Consider the following 17,965-nt stretch of genomic DNA (forward strand, 5'->3'; position numbering starts at 1 on the left):
TATGACTGCACCTTGAAACAAAGTGCCCAGGCAACGTTTCTCCTCCCTGGTGCATTGCAGTATCCAAAACTCAGACTCCAGCTCATCAACTCTGAGCCAAAGTTCCTCAAGCTGCAGACTTACTGCAAATATAGTTGCTGTGGATCACACTGGTGTCCACCAGCTCTCTCACACATGCTGCAGCTTCTACACATCATCTTCCATGCCATCATTACTGTGTTTTATTTAACAAATTAGGTTTAGAAATATCACAATATGATTATCTGTAGTTATATCAAATGGTTTAACTAATTAAGTTTAATGAAATACTTAATATTTAATGGTGCAACTTAACATAAATAGTTGTTTTGATTTGTAATGACTTATTTCTATGAACTGCAAAACTCCTCAGAGTTGTAAAGCACAGAAACAGGCCCTTTGGGCCATTGTGCCCATGCCGGCCATCAAGCACCAATCTATTCTAATCATGTTTCCAGCACTTGGCCCGTAGCCCTGGACGCTATGGCGTTTAAAGTGCTCATCTAAATACTACTTAAATGTTGTGAGGGTTCCTGCCTCTACCAACCCCTCAGGCAGTGTTCCAGATTCCAACCACCCTCTGGGAGGAAAAATGTTTCCTCAAATCCCCTCTAAACCTCCTACCCCTTACCTTAAAATCTATGCCCCCTGGTTATTGACACCTCTGCTAAGGGGAAAAGTTTTCCTATCCACCCTATTTATACCCCTCATAATTTTGTATACCTCTATCAGGTTCCTCCCTCAGCCCTCTCTGCTCTAAGGAAAACTAAACACATCCTGTCTGATGTGTTCCATAACTGTAGAGAGGGCAGTCTTGTGCTTTTAAAGCCATGTATGGCTCACACTTGGAGGACCAATGTCCTTAGCTTCCATACTCTTTCAGAGTCAGAGGCAGGATATTAGAAAACTTCAGCAACTTTTCTTTGGTTGAACGGTTGCAGACTATTGTTGTGAATGTTATTGCTTTTGATGCAAAAACTCCATGTGTGGTCAAAACAACCAAATTAAGAGAATTGTTAGAAAAGCTGCCAAAACCATAACACATATCAAACTCTTCAATCACTGTTCATCTGCCATTTAGAGGTGAATGACGAAAGCCATCAGAATAAAAATAAGCACACCATTGCAACAGATATCAGAGGCAACTGAACATGGCCCTTATACTATAGATAATGACTGTTATATAAACGGACTGATGAATGAATGAATACTTGGGTGGGTGGATTGACAGAGAAATGATGGACAGGTAGGTAGATAGATAGCTACATTCCTAGAATGACAGAATCCACACCCTCCCTGATATCCATCCTTATCCCACTGTTGCTACCCTCAAATTCTCACCTAAACGTTGCTGAAGCCCAAACCCCTGCAACAGAGCACGTTCCAGTGCCGACCATGACAGAAACAGCCGCTGCAGCATCGCCATTCCAGAGTGGAGGGGTCAGAATAAGAACCGGACGCTGCAAGGCTTCAACCCTACCACGCAGGCGCGACAATCACAGCGCGCGCGCGGATAGGCTGGCAACTTCGACATGTGATCATCGCCTAAACCACCCCCCCACCCCTCGGCGGTGACACCGACTCTTGCACTACAGATCCCGGCGTCCCTCGCGCACGATTGTCGCCTGTATTCTAGTGTCGTGCATGCCGGTAGTTGTAGTTTCTGGACAGCGGCGGAAGGCCGCCTCTGCTGGATGTGACGTTTAGTTGAGAGTAAAACATCCGCTCCCAGTATTCCAGAGCGTGAGCGGCAGAAAGATGGCGGACCGGGGATACAGCTTCTCTCTCACTACATTCAGGTAAAGCGGCCGCCCAAATCCTCTCTCATTTACTTAGTGTGGAAGGGTATCCTTCCCGGTGGAAACAGCTGCCATTCTCTGGCCCTCAGCCTTTTCAGGTTGAGGTCACATCCAAGCGCTGCAAGTTGCAGAGTCACCTTTGCTGTCGGCCGGCCACCGGTTGCTTAGCGGCTCCAAGTAGGAGGCCCTCGGGCCGCCGTTTTACCGAAACCTTCTTGGACCTTTACCTCTGCGGGTCCGTGTTCACCATCGTAGGCTTGTAGGAGGACCCGCGCCAAGGCCCACGGGCGAACCGTGTCCAAACTTGGTTTTACTTTCGATCTGGAGGCGTTGCTGGCAGCACTCGAACTATTGGGGCTGAGGGTACATTAACGGTCCGTTAGGGGTAATCTTTGATTAGAGTAGACGGCGCCACATTGATTACCCTGAGAAGGTAATGCAGAACCTTCTCTCTCAGCCCTCATGCCGGAAATAAGAGGAGAATAACAGCATCTTATCTAGTGATATGTCCCGAGTCAGGATCTAACGTTAAAAAAAACTAAAAAGAAAACTGGAGGGAAGCTTTTTGTTCAGTTGCCAGTAACGAATGCAATAGTGGCAGATCCCGTGCCCAACTTCCATTTTAATTTAAAACCGTCTTCTGGATTTACCCTCCACAACCTCCCGCCCCCCCTTCTGACACATCTCTCCATAAGATCACCTCGAGTGCTTTTTTTTTCCAGGCTGAGGGACTTAAATCTAAAGATCCACCTTTTTACTCATTAAGCTGTGCCATCCGAATGAAAAACTCAGGCCTGGCAGCATCTGTGGAGAGAGAAACAGAGTTAATGTTTCAAGTCCATATGACTCTTCTTCATACAGACTTGAAACGTTAACTCTGTTTCTCCCTCCACAGATGCTGCCAGATCTGATTTTATCCAGCATATTTTATTCTTATTTCAGATTTCCATAATCCGCAGTATTTTGCTTTTGTCTAAGTTATTGAGAAACACTGGAATAAGTCAGTCACTGTGCCATCAGATCTCAGTATGTTTGTTTTTGGGATGGGAGCATTGTTGGCAAGATCATCATTAGTTGCCCATCCCTAATTTCTCTCGAGAAGGTGGTGGTCAGTTGCCTTCTTGAAACACTGAAGTCCATGTGGTGTATATGCACCCTCAGTGCTGTTAGGGAGGAAGTTTCAGGATTTTGGCACCGCAGCAATGAATGGTATTAAGTTCAAAATCAGGAAGGTGTGTGGAGGGGAACTTGCCTGTGGTGATGTTTCCATGAGCCTATTGCCCTTGTCCATCTAGATGGTAGAGCTTGCAGTTTTGGAAGGTGCTGTGGAGAGATCCTTGGTGGCTTGCTGCAGTGAATCTCATAGATGGTACTCACTATCTGCCAGTTGTGGGAAGAGTAAACGTTTATGGTGGTGGGTGCCAATCAAGCAAGTTGCTATTTCTTGAATGGTGTCAAATTTCTCGAATGTTGAAGGAGCTGCACTCATCCAGACAAGTGGACAGTATTTGATCAGACTCCTGACTTGCACCTTGTAGGTGCCTGACAGGCTTTGGGGAGCCAGGAGGTTAGTTACTCACAGAATCTTTACAGTGTAGATGGAGCCCATTGAGTCTGCACTGGCTCTCTGAAAGAGCATTCTATCTAGTCTTACTCCCCTGCCTTTTCCCCATAACCTTGTACATTCTTTCTTTTCAGATAGCAATCCAATTCCCATTTGAATACCTTGAACGAACCTGCCTCCACTACCCTCTCAGGAAGTTTGTCCCAGACATCATATACCTGCTGGGTGAAAACATTTTCCTTCACATCACTATTACTCTTTTTGCCAATTATTCTGAATCTGTGCTCTTTAGTTCTTGATGGTCTCTTGAGTGGGAGTTCCCAGCTTCTGACCTGCTCTTGGAGCCACAGTATCTGGTCAATGGTAGCCCTTAGGGTGCTGATTATGGTAGATTTAGCAATGGTAATTCTGTTGAATGTCAAGGGGAGATGGTTGGATTCTCTCTTGTTGGATGTGCTCAATGTTTGGTGCTTATTTGGTGCAAATGTTAAAGTAAAAGCAAAATACTGTGGATGCTGGAAATCTGAAACAAAAACAGAAAATGCTGGAAAAACTCATCAGGTCTAACAGCATCTATGGAGAGAGAAAAATGAAGTTAACGTTTCGAGTCCGTATGACCCTTCTTCAGAGATGGAGGAGCCTGGGACATTGATTGTAAGGTATGATTCAGGGAATATGACTGTTAGGCTGTTGCTTGACTAGTCCATGGGACAGCTGTCCCAATTTTGGTATAAGCCCCCTGTTGTTAGTGAGGAGATGTTTGCAGAGTCCCCAGGGTAGGGTGAGCCTTTGTCCTTTCCTCCACTGAGGTCGATGCCAGGCAGTTTGTCTGGTTTTATAATTTGACTTTTTTGTAGCAATAGCCCACGAACGAGTGGCTTGTTGAGGGCAGTTAAGAATCAACCACATTATTGTGTGTCTGTATTCACATGGACCAGACAGGGTAGGCACAGCAGATTTCCTTCCCTGAAGGACATTTGTGAAACACATGGGTTTTTATGATGATCCATAATTTGTGAGACCGCATTTTATTCCAGCTTTTATTAACTAATTTTAGATTCTCCAGAATATCTCCCATATATCTTTGCATGGATTCTGCCCTTCGTTCTGTCACTCTCTCCTCCAGCCCTGCCTCCCAGTTTACACTGTGTGTTCTTGGGATCTTGACCGACTCTGCTATGGATATCAGAATCTTCAGCCCTACATTCTGCAATTCCCCCTGTTATGGAGAGCCTTGAGAAGTTTCGTTGTGTGAAAGGAAGTAGTAAATGTTTTTGATGCCTTCAGATGCTGCATTATGTCACTTAGGCTTGGAACGTGGATATCAAAGCCTGATTGAAAGAGATCCAAGCAGCTGATTCATGTTGGTGCCTGTGGTTCCTGGTGAATATAGCTTGATGACATTTCTGGGATTTTATTGAGAGAAGGTGAAGGTTCTCTGGTTTTATCAATAAAAGTAAAACCTTAATTACAATGTAATGCCATGTGTTCAAATAGCTTTCTCCCTCTAATTTTCATTGTGAGAAAGCACCAAATTTAAAGTGTATGGAATTTAATTTATGACAATGGTGTCACTTATAAGGATTTGTTTTAATTTAAATATGCTGCTACAAATTTTTCTTAAAAAAATTCACCTCCTCATATTCTTAGGTTTTTGTATAAAAGTTAGTGTTTCCATGTCTGAGTGTAACAATGTGACACTGATCTCATTTGCCATAGAAGTTATAATTATTATAAGAATTGCTCAATTCAATAAGCCATTTGTTCCATTTAAATAATAGGCTTCTCCATATGGACTCAAACCTCAATTTCGTTTGAATAATTAGATTTATTTGTGTGCTCTTCAATATGAGTTTTTCTCCAACTCCTAATGTCGCTTTTAACCTGCTATCACTCTTATTAAGCTGAAAGCTGCTCTCCTATTGGAAGTAGCTAAATTAGATTTACATCTTACTGAATTGAAATTTGTCACTGGAAAAACAAAATAAGCAAATAATTTACTGCTACATTTATGGAGTATAGTCATATTTCAACAGGTAATAAGATATGAATCATATCAATTGGGTGCAATGCTACATTTCTCCAAGCTGATTTGATTTACTTTGAATTTTAATGTTCCCTTGCCTGTGCCTGGCAGATATTCATCCCTTAACCAATATCTGGTTGTTATCCCATTACTATTTGTGGCACATTGTGTGCAAATTCGCTGTTGTGTTTCCTGCATTACAAAAGTGATTACACTTCAAAGGTACTTCATTTGGCTGTAACGCACTTTGGAGTATTCACAGGCTTTTAAAGGTGCTATATAAATGCACGTCTTTTGTCAGTGCATTTACTATTGTATTTTCCTGTATATTGGCAATTTAGTTATTATCAAAAACTTTATTTTTGGTTCCTTATATTACATCTTCGTTATCGTGAAGATGTATATGTAAATGAATGTTTCAACGCTACATGTAAACATAGAGGTGGTCCATTTGAGTCTTCTTCCTCAATTAGTTAAATATTTAATGTTCTAAGAAGGTACAAGATCTGATTCCCAGCCTTATCTCAGCCAGGGTAGCAGTAGTTTTCTGGCAAATTGGCTTTGGTATTCCTGTTTTTGGGTGGTGATAATTGGACACAATGGATCTTGGTCGCTATTCAGTGACCCCTACTGGAAGTAAATTTTAGGTGAGGTTGTGATAGGGCCTGAATGTGCTGCCTAAGGTCAAATTACCTGCCAGTTCTGACTTGATTCACTTAGAAGAACGAACGTCTAAGGTAGCCAGGGAAGGCTCTTGCTGCTCATGGCACTGTAACTCAGTGAAGCGTTGACACCTTTGAGTGTGGTGGAAATTGATGAAAGAAAACTGTGGGCCATAAATATTGTGCCTCTGTGTTTACATGTACAGGTGATATTGATTGTACCAGTTAGGTATAGGTGTGTTAATTCTGGCTTTGGTGTAGGATGTTTGCACTGAGGAAAGCAAAATGTTCAATTTGCATTCATGTAAAGGAGTTTGTGTTTGTGCTTTGCAGAGAAACCGATGTTGGATCTGAAACTGTTTTGGTATTCTGTGTAAATATTACAAAATTAAACTAGGAAATCTAAGGAGAAAAATTATCCACCAAAAGTGCTTTTAATTACAGTTTCATATACATTGTTTTGTATTTTATCTTGCAGCCCTTCAGGCAAACTAGTCCAGATTGAGTATGCTTTGGCAGCTGTAGCTGCGGGAGCACCAGCAGTGGGAATCAAAGGTATGGACAGCAGTGCTACCACCATGCAGTTTTAACTACTTCAAGGCTGGCAACTCCTGCAAAGGAATTTTCTTTTCATATTTTTGTTTTCATGTCTTACATGAGAAGTTAACTATTATATGTATTCTTGGGATATGGGCATTGTTAACAAGGTTGGTGTTTATTGCACAGCACTTGTTGCCTTTGAGGTGGCAATGGTGGGCTGGCATCTTGAATCACTGCAGTTCATGTGGCGAAGGTGCTCTCCCACAGTGCTGTTAGGTAGAGAATACCAGTGACTAGAATGGAATGGCTATATATTTATAACTCAGAATGGCACATGGCTTGGAGGTAAACTTGGGAGGTGATGGTGTTCCAATGCATTAGTTGCCTCCTCCTTTAGATGGTAGAGTTTGTGGGTTTGGAAAGTATTGCCAAATAAATGTCTGGGTAAAATTTTCAGAGTAACATTCTTTGGTTTATGTTAATTTACAAGTGCTCCCAATGAAGTCCTATATATAGCCAGTTACTCAGTTGCATGTACGTCAATTGAAGACTACATGGGGCTTTTGCAGTGCACCTGATTTACAGTTTAAGGTCAGTGTTTCTAGCCTTTCTAGAGGCAGATCAGATTGTCAAGTATTAGCAGAGACTTGTGTCCAGTGTGAAGTCATGGCAGGTTTGATTCCTGACTCTGGCTCGATCTCAGTGAAATGAATGCAATGGTTAATTTCGAAATCCTGGCTAGGAAGAGGAAAAATCATCTGACTCCTGATGACTATCTTTGACTCTTCGTACAAAGTATGCATGTGTGGACCTCTGGGGATGGCAGGTACCAATGTTCAATATTTAGATGCTTGGTTGAAGCACCAAGTAGCATGCAACCCTGCAAAGCCATACATAGCATAAGCCTACAAGAAAGGAAGAGCATATGAGAGTTGTACTAGCAACTCATTAAAATACATGTTTTCTCCTTTCAAGAATTGGTTTGCTGGCAGGAAGCAAAGGGTGATGGTCAGTGGGCTTTTTTGCGACTGGAAAGCTGTTTCCAATGAGGTTCTGCGGGGCTCATTATCAGTATCATGACTTAGACTTAAATGTGCAGGATATGATTAAGAAGTTGGCAGGTGTTACAAAAATTGTCAGTGTGTTTGATAGAAAAAGAAAGTTGAAAGCTCAAGGAAGGTGTAAATGGAATAGTCAGATAGACAGAAAAAGGAAAATGGAATTCGATTCAGCGAAATGTGATGTAATGTATTTGAGGAGAGCAAACAAGGCAAGGGAATACACAGTAAGTGGTAGGATACTGTGGTGTGCAATGCAGCAGAGAGATATTGGAGTACATGAGCATAGATGCCTAAAGATAGTAAGTCAGGTCGATAAGGCATGTAGACAGGCAAAAAAAAATTCAGGGGAATGATTTCAGGGATGAGGAACTTCACTTATATGGATAGATTGGAGAAGCTGTTCTCCTTGGAGAAGAGAAGATTAAGAAGAGATTTGATAGAGGTATTTAAATCATAACGTGTCTAGCCAGAATAGATAGAGCAAAACTGTTTCCATTGGTGAAAGGATTGACTAGCAGAGGACACCGATTTAAGGTGATTGGCAAAAGAAGCAATAGTGGGATGATAACATTTTTAAACAGTGAGTGGTTAGGATCTGAATAAAGTGTCTGAGAGTGTGTTGGAGGCAGTTTCAATTGAGGCTTTCAAAAGAGAATTGGTTAATTATCTGAAGAAATTGCAGTGATGGGGGTGGGAAAGGTGGCGGAGTGGACTGAATGAGTTGCTGTTGCAGGGAGCCAGCACGGACACAATGGGCTGAATAGCTGCCTCCTGTGCTGCAACCATTTTATGATTCTATGATTCCATGTTAAGGTAATTAAAATATGCAGGATACTTTATTAGACGAGGCATAGAATATATGAGCTTGGAGGTTATGCTAGAATCAGCCTTATTGGGGTTGGTCTTATAGATTCGGATGTCAGATATCAGGCTGCCAAAGCAGGTCATTTCTCCCAGCTCAGTCAGGGCAGACGCACAGGATGAGGACGAAAGAAGCGCTTCTAGGCTGTGCCAAAAGCCAACATGAAGAAATGCAACATTGACATCAATTCCTGGGGACCACTGCCTTGGCCCCAACCAGATGGTGGCAGAGTATGTGGGAAGGATCCCAGCAGTTTGAGATTCAGTGATGACAAAATGAAGAGGAAAAGTGAAAGTGACAAAAAAGAACACACCATCAAATTGATAACACATGGCCAGACATCCCACATGATAACATGTCCTACATGCTATAAAGTCTTAAATCTTGAATCGGCCTCATCAGCTATCCTCAGACTCATGGAAGACAATCATCCTCGTTAGCAAGGGATAGCCAATAATAATAACCTACAGTCAGGCCATAGCTGCAGTACTGTGTGCAGTTCTGGTTACCATATTACAGCAAGGATGTGGTTGTGCTAGAGAGAGTAAAATAAGAAATTTATGAGGATGTTGGCAGTCAGGAGAATTTTTTCAATGAAGAAAGATTAGATTGGCTGGGGTTATTTTCTTTTGAATAGAGGAAGCTGAGGGGAGATTTAATTAAGATAGGGTGGATAGGAAGCACCTACTTCTCTTAGAAGAGAGTACAGTAACAAGTGGGGTATAGATTGAAAGTAATTGGTGGCAGGATTATAGGAGGCTTGAGTAATTTTGTTTTTCCCTCAGAGGGATGCTGGGAGTTTGGAACTCACTGTTTGAAATGGTGGGATAGGCAGGAACTCTTGTTGCATTTCATAAGTACTTGCATATGCAAGTGCCGTAACCTACAAGGCTAAGAACAAAAATCTAGAAAGTGGGATTAGTCCGGGTAGTTCTTTTTTGGCTGACACTGACATAATAGGACAAATGGCTGTAAATTTCTATGTTTCTAATAATTAAAATTTATTTGTGGGAGAATGCTGTTGTTTTATGACAACTTAGTTGATATGGAGCCCCATATGTGAAAATGCATACATATCGTAAATCCTCATTTGTTAAATGGCTTTTTAACTCTCTGATAGCTCTTCTGAGTCAGACAGTTGTGGGTTCAAGTCCCATGCCGGGCTGACTATATAATATGGACTGTAGGATTCAGCGCTATTTTATTAGTGGTGTCATCTTTTAAATGAGATGTTCGATTGGTGATTCCTTAACCAACATTCCAAAAGAAAACAGGTATATCACATTGCTATTCACTGTGCAAATTAGCTGCTGGGATGTTGAAATTAATCCATATCGCTATCATGGTTGAGATCAACTAATTAACATCAGAGACTGCGCATCAAAAATAATTCTCTGAAGCACTTTGAGATGTCCTGAGGACATGAAAGGTGCTAAATGAAAGTTAATTTTTGTTATTTGAAATGTGCAGATATGCTTGAATGCTTAACAAAATTAGCACATCATAAATGGATAGAGGTGAAGTGTATGTATCCAGTACTGTTGTTTCTCTAAATATGTTTTTTAAAAAAACTTTTCCAGCTTCCAATGGCGTTGTTTTGGCAACAGAGAAGAAACAGAAATCCATTCTTTACGATGAACAGAGTGTACACAAAGTGGAACCGATCACAAAGCACATAGGAATGGTGTATAGTGGAATGGGCCCAGATTACAGGTAGGCGAGACAAATGCATGAACTTGATTGCTCTTGGTGTCCTGTTTGCAGGTAATGGTCAAGAAATCTCAGGTTTCTCAACATCAGACCTTTCCTTCCCCCTCCCCCCATTTCCCCCAGTCAATTATTTCTGCCACCAGCATTTGAATTCCAGCGATGTCATTGAATCGATGCCTTTATTTTAAGGCCAGTGAAATGTGTTGCATGTGACACTACTGTCCTGCAGCCTAATGATACTCTATTGCAGTGAGACAATAATGGGATTGCATCTGCAAAATTTAACAAGTTTAACCACTGAATTGTACTGAGTCCTGTTGATAGAGGTGACAAACTTAAGGCTATTCATTACTATATGTACATGTTACGGCAAAGGCTTTTGGAACAAAGCCAGTTCTATTTTTTTTAAATCATAAAACTGAAAGTACGACAAAAATGAAATCCTTTGTGACTTGAACTAGTACCTGATATGCATTTGAGTTTATGTGAAAGTTGTTATTTTAGAATCCATGTAGCAGATTCTCAAGAGGATGGGAGGGGAAGTGAGCAGGTGGCTGTTGATCAGTCACTAAAATACATCACCCCACTGCTGGCAATATTATGGACAGGAAACATTCTGAGGTGACTGTGAAGCTATGAATATTTGGTCCTGTGACTACAAATATTTAAAGTTACGAAATGGATTAAAAGTACTTATCTGAGAGTATTGTTAGCACAACCCTAGAAACTGGAAGCCTGTTAACTTTTCCTTTGTGGTGAAGGGAACAGTTCAAAATCGCTACCTAAATCAAGACCATAGCTGGAATCTTTTTGTCCGGCACTGCTCGCAGAAGAATGTTGGAGCATATACACACTGAAAACACTAAACAAACCTCTTAGTTTATAAAATACCCAAGGAGTAGTCCATTAATATCTTATTTGCTTGATTGCGTGATGAGTCCTGGCTTGATTAGACATGATTTGTAAATGTGAAAAACATTAATAATTTTTTTACTGCTCAATGCAGTTTGCTCTAAAGTTGAAATTAGTAAAATATTGAAGTAAATGAAGGAGTAATGATTAGGTGATGGTAAGCTTGGGATTTTAAAACCTTGAAGATTGTGGCAAGACAAGGGGATAATGGAATTTGGTAGTTTTAAGGTACTAGATAGAATGAGTAGCAGATTAAGTCTTGAGTGCATTGCAGTGAAGATATACGGAGTAAAACAATATGCATTGTTCAGCCATTGCATTTGCTGAAGCTTGTGTCCACTGAAGCAGTGCAGTCTAGAGGATACTGACAATGCAAAGTGGAACCATAGGCAAAAGAGTGCATGGCATGAGAAGATAGGGAAAGAAGACAGGATCCTGGACACCCCTGAGTTGATGACTGGGGGAATAGTGAGGGAACAAACCATTAGTTATAATAGCAGTTTGAATGGAAATGAGATAAGTCTTAGTTTTAATGGAAGGCTACTCGATGAGACAATATTGACAGTGTTATACTCTATGTTCCTCACAGGGTGTTGATTCGCCGAGCCCGTAAGTTGGCACAGCAGTACTACCTTGTGTATCAAGAACCCATCCCCACAGCCCAGCTCGTACAGAGAGTGGCCTCTGTCATGCAGGAATATACACAGTCTGGGTAAGTCAGTGATATGGATTCTTCATATACTCAACGCAGATTATAACCTTAATTGGTCACCAGATATATAAGGTCCACAATGGATTTACTAACTTTAGGTTAGTTCCCTGTCAAGGTGTAATAGGTGCTTGCTGTTCAAAGTTATTCAAAATCAGTAGCCTTCTCTGGACAGAGTGATATGCCTCAACCTCAGTGGCAGCAAGAAACCTACTGTTACTTTGTTAGCAGATGATGCAATGAGATTACCTGATTCCAAAAATGGATGGTTTTTTCTGAGAGAAACATTCAAGGTGAGTTACTTTGCAATAGAGTTACTGAGAGATGTATCTGTTGCATTCTGCTGTGACTGAATCTGCAATTCTGTGGAAGATTATGTTACCTAATCTAAAGGAAGTTGTGAATATTTGAAGAGGTTGCAAAATAATATTGAGGGGAAAAAACATGGATGTGTAAATTAAATTTCTTTAAAATATTACCTACCAGCAGAGACTCACCAAACACTTGCATTCAGATTAATATACTTAACCAATTCTATTTTCACCTCCTCCCACCTGGTGCCATCTCCCATCAGCCCCCCACCCCATCACTCCGTACCCAAGGTTTCATACCCAAGGTCTGCTGCCTTTGGGTTCATTATATTAACATTTTGTCCAGATTCCAAGTAAAGTTCCTCCAATAGCCCCTCCATGTATATATATGCACGTTTGAGTGATTTATTTGTTTATAGTCAAATGTTTTGTTTGAAATCATGTTTCAAAAGCTTTTTTTAAATGATAGAGTAGGGATGCAAAATCTTTTCTTAAATGCTTGATGAGAAAATCAATTTAAGGAGAAACTGAATCCCTTATCTTCTATTGTGGCTATCAAGAATATACAAAACCCAAAATATGAAGTACACATTCACAGCTTTGTAGTCTGCAAATACAGAGTGTCTAATTTGTCATTAACAGATAAAAATTCAAAACCTAAGCAGAATAATTCATTGGATGTAGAATGTTCTGGGATAATCTGAGAAATGAGGAAGTCCTATATAAATATCATTTTCTAACCTAATGGGGAGAGCTTCACTTTTCTTGCCAGTTTGACCTTTCAGAATATCCTGGTTATGTTGGTTACAGGGTCTCGCAACAGTGCGAAGGAGGATTAAAGCTCATTCTTTTGTCTTGTTTCAGTGGTGTTCGCCCATTTGGAGTGTCACTGCTGATTGCTGGCTGGGATGAAGGACGACCATATTTGTTCCAATCTGATCCATCTGTAAGTACTGCAGGAAAGCAGTTTTTAGCTCTAATCCTCAAGCTATTGTTTTTTTCTGATTTTGCTTTCTGGGGATAAAGCAAGATTCTGGAGATATGGAGATAAACTCCATATCACTGCTAATCTTAATTTTATAAACCTATCACTATTTTAATAAATAAAAGCCTGTGCATTACAATAATACAAAATTGAAACTAGATAATTGCACACTTTTCATTTTGGAACTCAAGCAATCTCTCCTCAAGGGTACAGTTATCGTGCAAACCCTTGAATCATTCTGCTAGAAGTAAAGTTTTGGGGAACTGGGTGGACTATGCAATTTAGCACATTTTCATCTGAATAGTTCCATTCTAAGATCACCAAATGAAACAAGTCTAGGTGGCCTTAATTCAATTCCTCATAGACATTGGTTCACAACACCAAATTGGCGCTTGCGCTCAAAGCGAAGCCAGAGGGATGGTACTCTGAGAAATAGAACAAATTTACAATTTAGCAGTTGGGATTGTTGTTCTGAAGTTTGGAATATGCACATGCTAGGAAGGAGTAAAGGAAAACTGTATCTGGCTATGTTCTACCTAATCCAAAATTACTTGCCAGTGTTATTCAGTGCTTGCTGTAAGATTCTTTTCCATGGCATTAATTTTCATTTAAAAAGAAATAAATATATTGTTTTTTGCTCAAAGACTCCAAATGTGGGTAACCATAATGAAACTGGTGTGATATTTGCCAAAGTGTAAATCCTACAAGAGCAGCTCAGGCTTGGAATTTTGCAGGGAGTAACTCACCACCTGACTTCCCAACGCCTGTCCACCATCAACAAGGTGCAACTTAGGAATTTGTTGGAATGCTGCCCACTTGCTTGGATGATTGCAGCTTGAAGAATGCATGAAGCTTGGCACCTTCCACAACAAAGCAGCCCGTTTGATGAGCACTTCTTCCATCATAATGTTGCTTTTAAAATAGCTGGAATTTTCACTCTACTGAAATTTACCGATACAATTTCATAATTTCTACTCAGTACTCTGGCTTTTTCTTTGGTTTCCTCTTAGTATTTCATATTTTATGTGCAGTCAAGGGAAATTGGAGTATTTATGTCATGTATCCTTAATGTTATCTGGATAAGATGTCCTATGTGTTTGTTTTTGTTCTTTTTCGAGCTAATGAAAGTATGGTTCTTTGACCAAAATTCTGTTCTTTATTTTTCCTTTCCAATAGGGTGCTTATTTCGCATGGAAAGCAACAGCTATGGGAAAGAATTATGTCAATGGGAAAACCTTCCTTGAAAAGAGGTAGAATAGCAATTATATTTACAATGCCTCAAAATGAGAAATGGGGGTAGGGGGACAAGAGTAGATGGTGCTGTATTTCCTGTATGTCAAATGTAAGAAGATTCTAAATACGGTGTTTACAATGGACAGGATAATATTTTTTTTAGGATTGTTAGGTAGCTCACTTCAAGCTGAATATTTTGAATTTTATTCCTACCCATTTGTTCTGTTTACAAAGCTTTTTGTACAGACTTTAAATTGAGCTATTACTTAGGTGCTTCCAACTGTTTAAATTGGGTAAATGTATTTGTTTCATTCAGTATTCTGTGTTCTTGCCTAGCACACAATTGATTACAGTGTAGAAACTTGCCAGCAGGTTTTCATAAATTTCTGGCAAATGAGATCTGGTGACCATTAATGGAGTAATTATTTCAATATCTTTCTGTGATAAGTATCTGAGCATGTATCATGCATTCGTGCATGGACATTATTTTAGAACCTTTTTATTCTTGTCTTAAGTGCTGGAAATGGTTAATGGAAGAAATTCTTGCAGGAGAAGCAAAACATTTCTTTGACTTTTTGTGCCTGTAGGTACAATGAAGATCTAGAACTTGAAGATGCCATTCATACAGCAATCTTAACACTAAAGGTCAGGTATCTTGTCTGTTGCTCAAATATCAATAACAGTTTATCTGGAGATACTTTTTGTAGAGCAATGTATGATATTGACTGGCGTGAAATTTTCCTTTCCCAAACAGGAAAGCTTTGAAGGCCAGATGACAGAAGACAACATAGAGGTTGGAATTTGTGATGAGGCAGGATTTCGCAGACTCACTCCAGCAGAAGTCAAAGACTATCTGGCTACCATAGTCTAACATTTATTCAAATGAATTTTTTTTAATTTGGAAGAAATATTGGTCAACTACTGATTACAATTTAAAAACCTTTTTATTCTGCTTTTTTGTTTTGGCAATGGTTAAATGGTCAATACAGTGTAAAACTATGTTGCACAAGTATAAGTATCTGATAAATCTTGTCTTAGAAATGAAAACAAATTTGTGAAGCTCTGTCATTTACTTTTTTTTACATGATGTCAATGAAACGATTTATACATTTTTTAATTGTCTGTATTTCCCACAATTGCATAATTTTTCTGTCTTAATGAGGCTGCTGTTTTTAATTGCATGCCTTCTGGCACATGTTTTATCTCATGATGAGAGATAAAGTATGTGAAAGGAGAGAGAAAAATGCCACACAATATTTATAATCCCTGTGAAAGGGATTGCTGATCAGTTTCTAACTGGACTCTAATTCTACACTGCCCTATAGGGAGGGAGGGAGAATTCCTAGAAGTCTTGTTTGATGCTTGGAAATCTTATATTGCTCCTCCAATTCTGCATACCTAGAATTAGATAGCAAATACAACACAGATTTGTGACATTTGACCTAACTGGGTCATGCTAGTGTTTAAACTCTACGGTTTAAGCATAAAGTTTAAAGTCGTGTTTTTATTTTATATCATCTAAATCCTTGGCTTTTTAAGATCTGTTATGTCCCCCCTCCATATTTTTTTCCTAGAATGGAAGCAAGTTCAGTTTTGCATGGCTTCCTTTTGAAAACATTTCAAGTCTCCTTTTTGTTACTTTTTAATTTGTCTCCAGTGTATCAGTGTCATTTTGAACTTGAGGTTCCCAATATATTTACTATGCTGTTAAATATAACCGTGCCCAAATTGTGGTACAAGATCAAAATAATCTGCATTGATTCATCACCTGGCTTAAGTATGCATTCTTGTAGTGAATAGATTTGTTGTTAACTGTTCAATCAATGAGAGTTTGTGAATGGTCAGTACTGTTAATCACCCAAATAACATTTCATGCATACTAAACAATGACCATTCACTATATGCACATTTCATGCTAAATATATATTATTTTAGTTATCTAAATTAAATCCAGGCTCATGCTTCATTGTAATACTGAGGAAATCCTACATCATTGCCTGTGCCAACCTTTTGGTGAGACTTTACAGTGAGGCCTAATCTTGCCTCTTGGGTGGATGTAGGAGATTCCACGGCACTTTTTGAAGAGTAGGGAGTTCTCTACAATTTCCTGGTTATTATATCCCTCAACCAACATCACTTTTTTTTAAAAAAAACCTCACTGCTATTTGTGGAACCATGCTGTGCACAAATTTGTGTTGTTTCCCGCATTACAACAGGAACTACACTTCAAAATTACCTTGTCAACTGTAAAGCCAAATGGGAAGTCCTGAGATAGTGAATGACACTATATAAATTCAGGTTCTTTAGTTAACACTGATCAAGCAGATTGCTTGTGGGACCTGAAATGGATAAGGGTACATTTCAATGAGTGTTATTTTGTAAAGATAATCAAGTAAAAAAAAAAAAATAAAACCACCTGAATATGTTCATTTTTCTCAATCCAGAAGGGCCATTGTTTCCATCTGTTTCTGGATTCAAGATCTCGAGCTGTGTTATTTGATGATGTTTGCCGGGAGGTGTCCTCTCCCCAGCCCACTCTTCAATGCCAGTAGCAATGCCAAGTAATTTAGCATTTGTGGACATGTGTGCATTTTGGCTAAAAAAACAAATCAGTGTTTATGGTCATTGCCCAAGCAATTGTAACTAGATTGCGGTAAAATTGTAAACTTTAGGAAAATAAGGAGATGCCTCCTTTAAGACAGGAGAGACAATGAGGGAAAAGTCTGAGACAAATTATTACAGTGAAAGGAAGTATGTGAGCCATACAGCACAGTTGGACAGCAGTAGAGAGACACTTGACAGGAAGAGAGAATCAATAAAAAAAAAAATCCAGGTGTAATGGGGAGATCAACCAGTTAATAAGTAGTGTAAACAGCAAAGAATCCTGATCAGACCTCTACTCAGTAACCCTCAGCAGACTTGTCTTTTGAATAACTGAAGTAATTATGTCATTTATGATTGTATCTAATTTACAATGCAGTAAATTCTTAACTAAGCCACCTGAGATTCCAGTTAATTCAACTCCCAATTCAATGAAGAAGATGGCCTTATTAGATTGTAATGCATTGCTGATTTGGGTGGCTTGATTTCTATGTCTCATCTGATGTCATCCTTCCAACATTCCCTGCAATTTAGTAACCATTGTGGTAATAAATTCCATAATCTTAAACTGTGGTAAGGAAAAGAAAATATTTGAACTTCCTTTTCTGGTTTTAATGCTAATTCTAAGTTTTCTCCCCCTTAGTATTGATTTACCAATTTTACTAATTATCCTCTGAAATCCTTTCATAGCATTGAATACTTCTATTAAAATCTCTCTCTCTGCTCCAGTGAACATGACCTGTATTTTCCAAGTTTCATGAGCAGTTTGCTGACTCATTTGAAATGAAGCAAGCAGAATCTGTTCTGTTATACAAGCTACTTATGATGTTCCCACTCCCTTAATGTACTTGCCCTCCACATTATGTCCCTAATTTAGTATTGTCAGAAAATACTGAATCTCTCCACTTCCAAAAATTTTATGAAAATAGAAAACAAGCAAAGCCTCGCAACAGTTTCCTATGGTGCACCATT

The 17,965-nt window shown here is 39.5% G+C and overlaps 2 protein-coding genes across 3 annotated transcripts in view; one reads left to right on the top strand and one right to left on the bottom strand.

Annotated features, from left to right (window-relative positions):
- The window catches only part of mrpl32 (mitochondrial ribosomal protein L32), a 29,271-nt gene extending 27,767 nt beyond the window's left edge, over window positions 1-1,504 (bottom strand). Inside the window, exon 1 of one of the 2 annotated variants that reach the window (XM_041183279.1) lies at window positions 1,360-1,504. In XM_041183279.1, coding sequence (XP_041039213.1) covers window positions 1,360-1,444 — 85 coding nt within the window. In that variant the 5' untranslated portion in view covers window positions 1,445-1,504. The remainder of the gene's footprint in view (window positions 1-1,359) is intronic. The other variant, XM_041183280.1, reaches the window with a different exon arrangement.
- Window positions 1,505-1,725: 221 nt separating this feature from the next.
- On the top strand, window positions 1,726-16,831 carry psma2a (proteasome 20S subunit alpha 2a). The gene is made up of 8 exons (XM_041184251.1): window positions 1,726-1,817; window positions 6,548-6,624; window positions 10,113-10,245; window positions 11,744-11,866; window positions 13,039-13,120; window positions 14,336-14,409; window positions 14,980-15,037; window positions 15,147-16,831. Exons 1-8 carry the CDS (start codon window positions 1,777-1,779, stop codon window positions 15,261-15,263), a joined length of 705 nt encoding a protein of 234 aa, XP_041040185.1. The 5' UTR covers window positions 1,726-1,776; the 3' UTR covers window positions 15,264-16,831.
- Window positions 16,832-17,965: the final 1,134 nt, after the last annotated feature.

This window comes from Carcharodon carcharias, chromosome 3 (assembly GCF_017639515.1).
Source record: "Carcharodon carcharias isolate sCarCar2 chromosome 3, sCarCar2.pri, whole genome shotgun sequence".
NCBI classification, from domain to species: domain Eukaryota; kingdom Metazoa; phylum Chordata; class Chondrichthyes; order Lamniformes; family Lamnidae; genus Carcharodon; species Carcharodon carcharias.

Bases quoted from the DNA above. Each gene is read 5' to 3' on its own strand.
- psma2a (XM_041184251.1), top strand. From the start codon at position 1,777: ATGGCGGACCGGGGATACAGCTTCTCTCTCACTACATTCAG. The intron at 13,121-14,335 runs GTAAGTACTGCA...CCTTTCCAATAG, and splicing joins TGTTCCAATCTGATCCATCT to GGTGCTTATTTCGCATGGAA. The intron at 14,410-14,979 runs GTAGAATAGCAA...TTGTGCCTGTAG, and splicing joins AAAACCTTCCTTGAAAAGAG to GTACAATGAAGATCTAGAAC.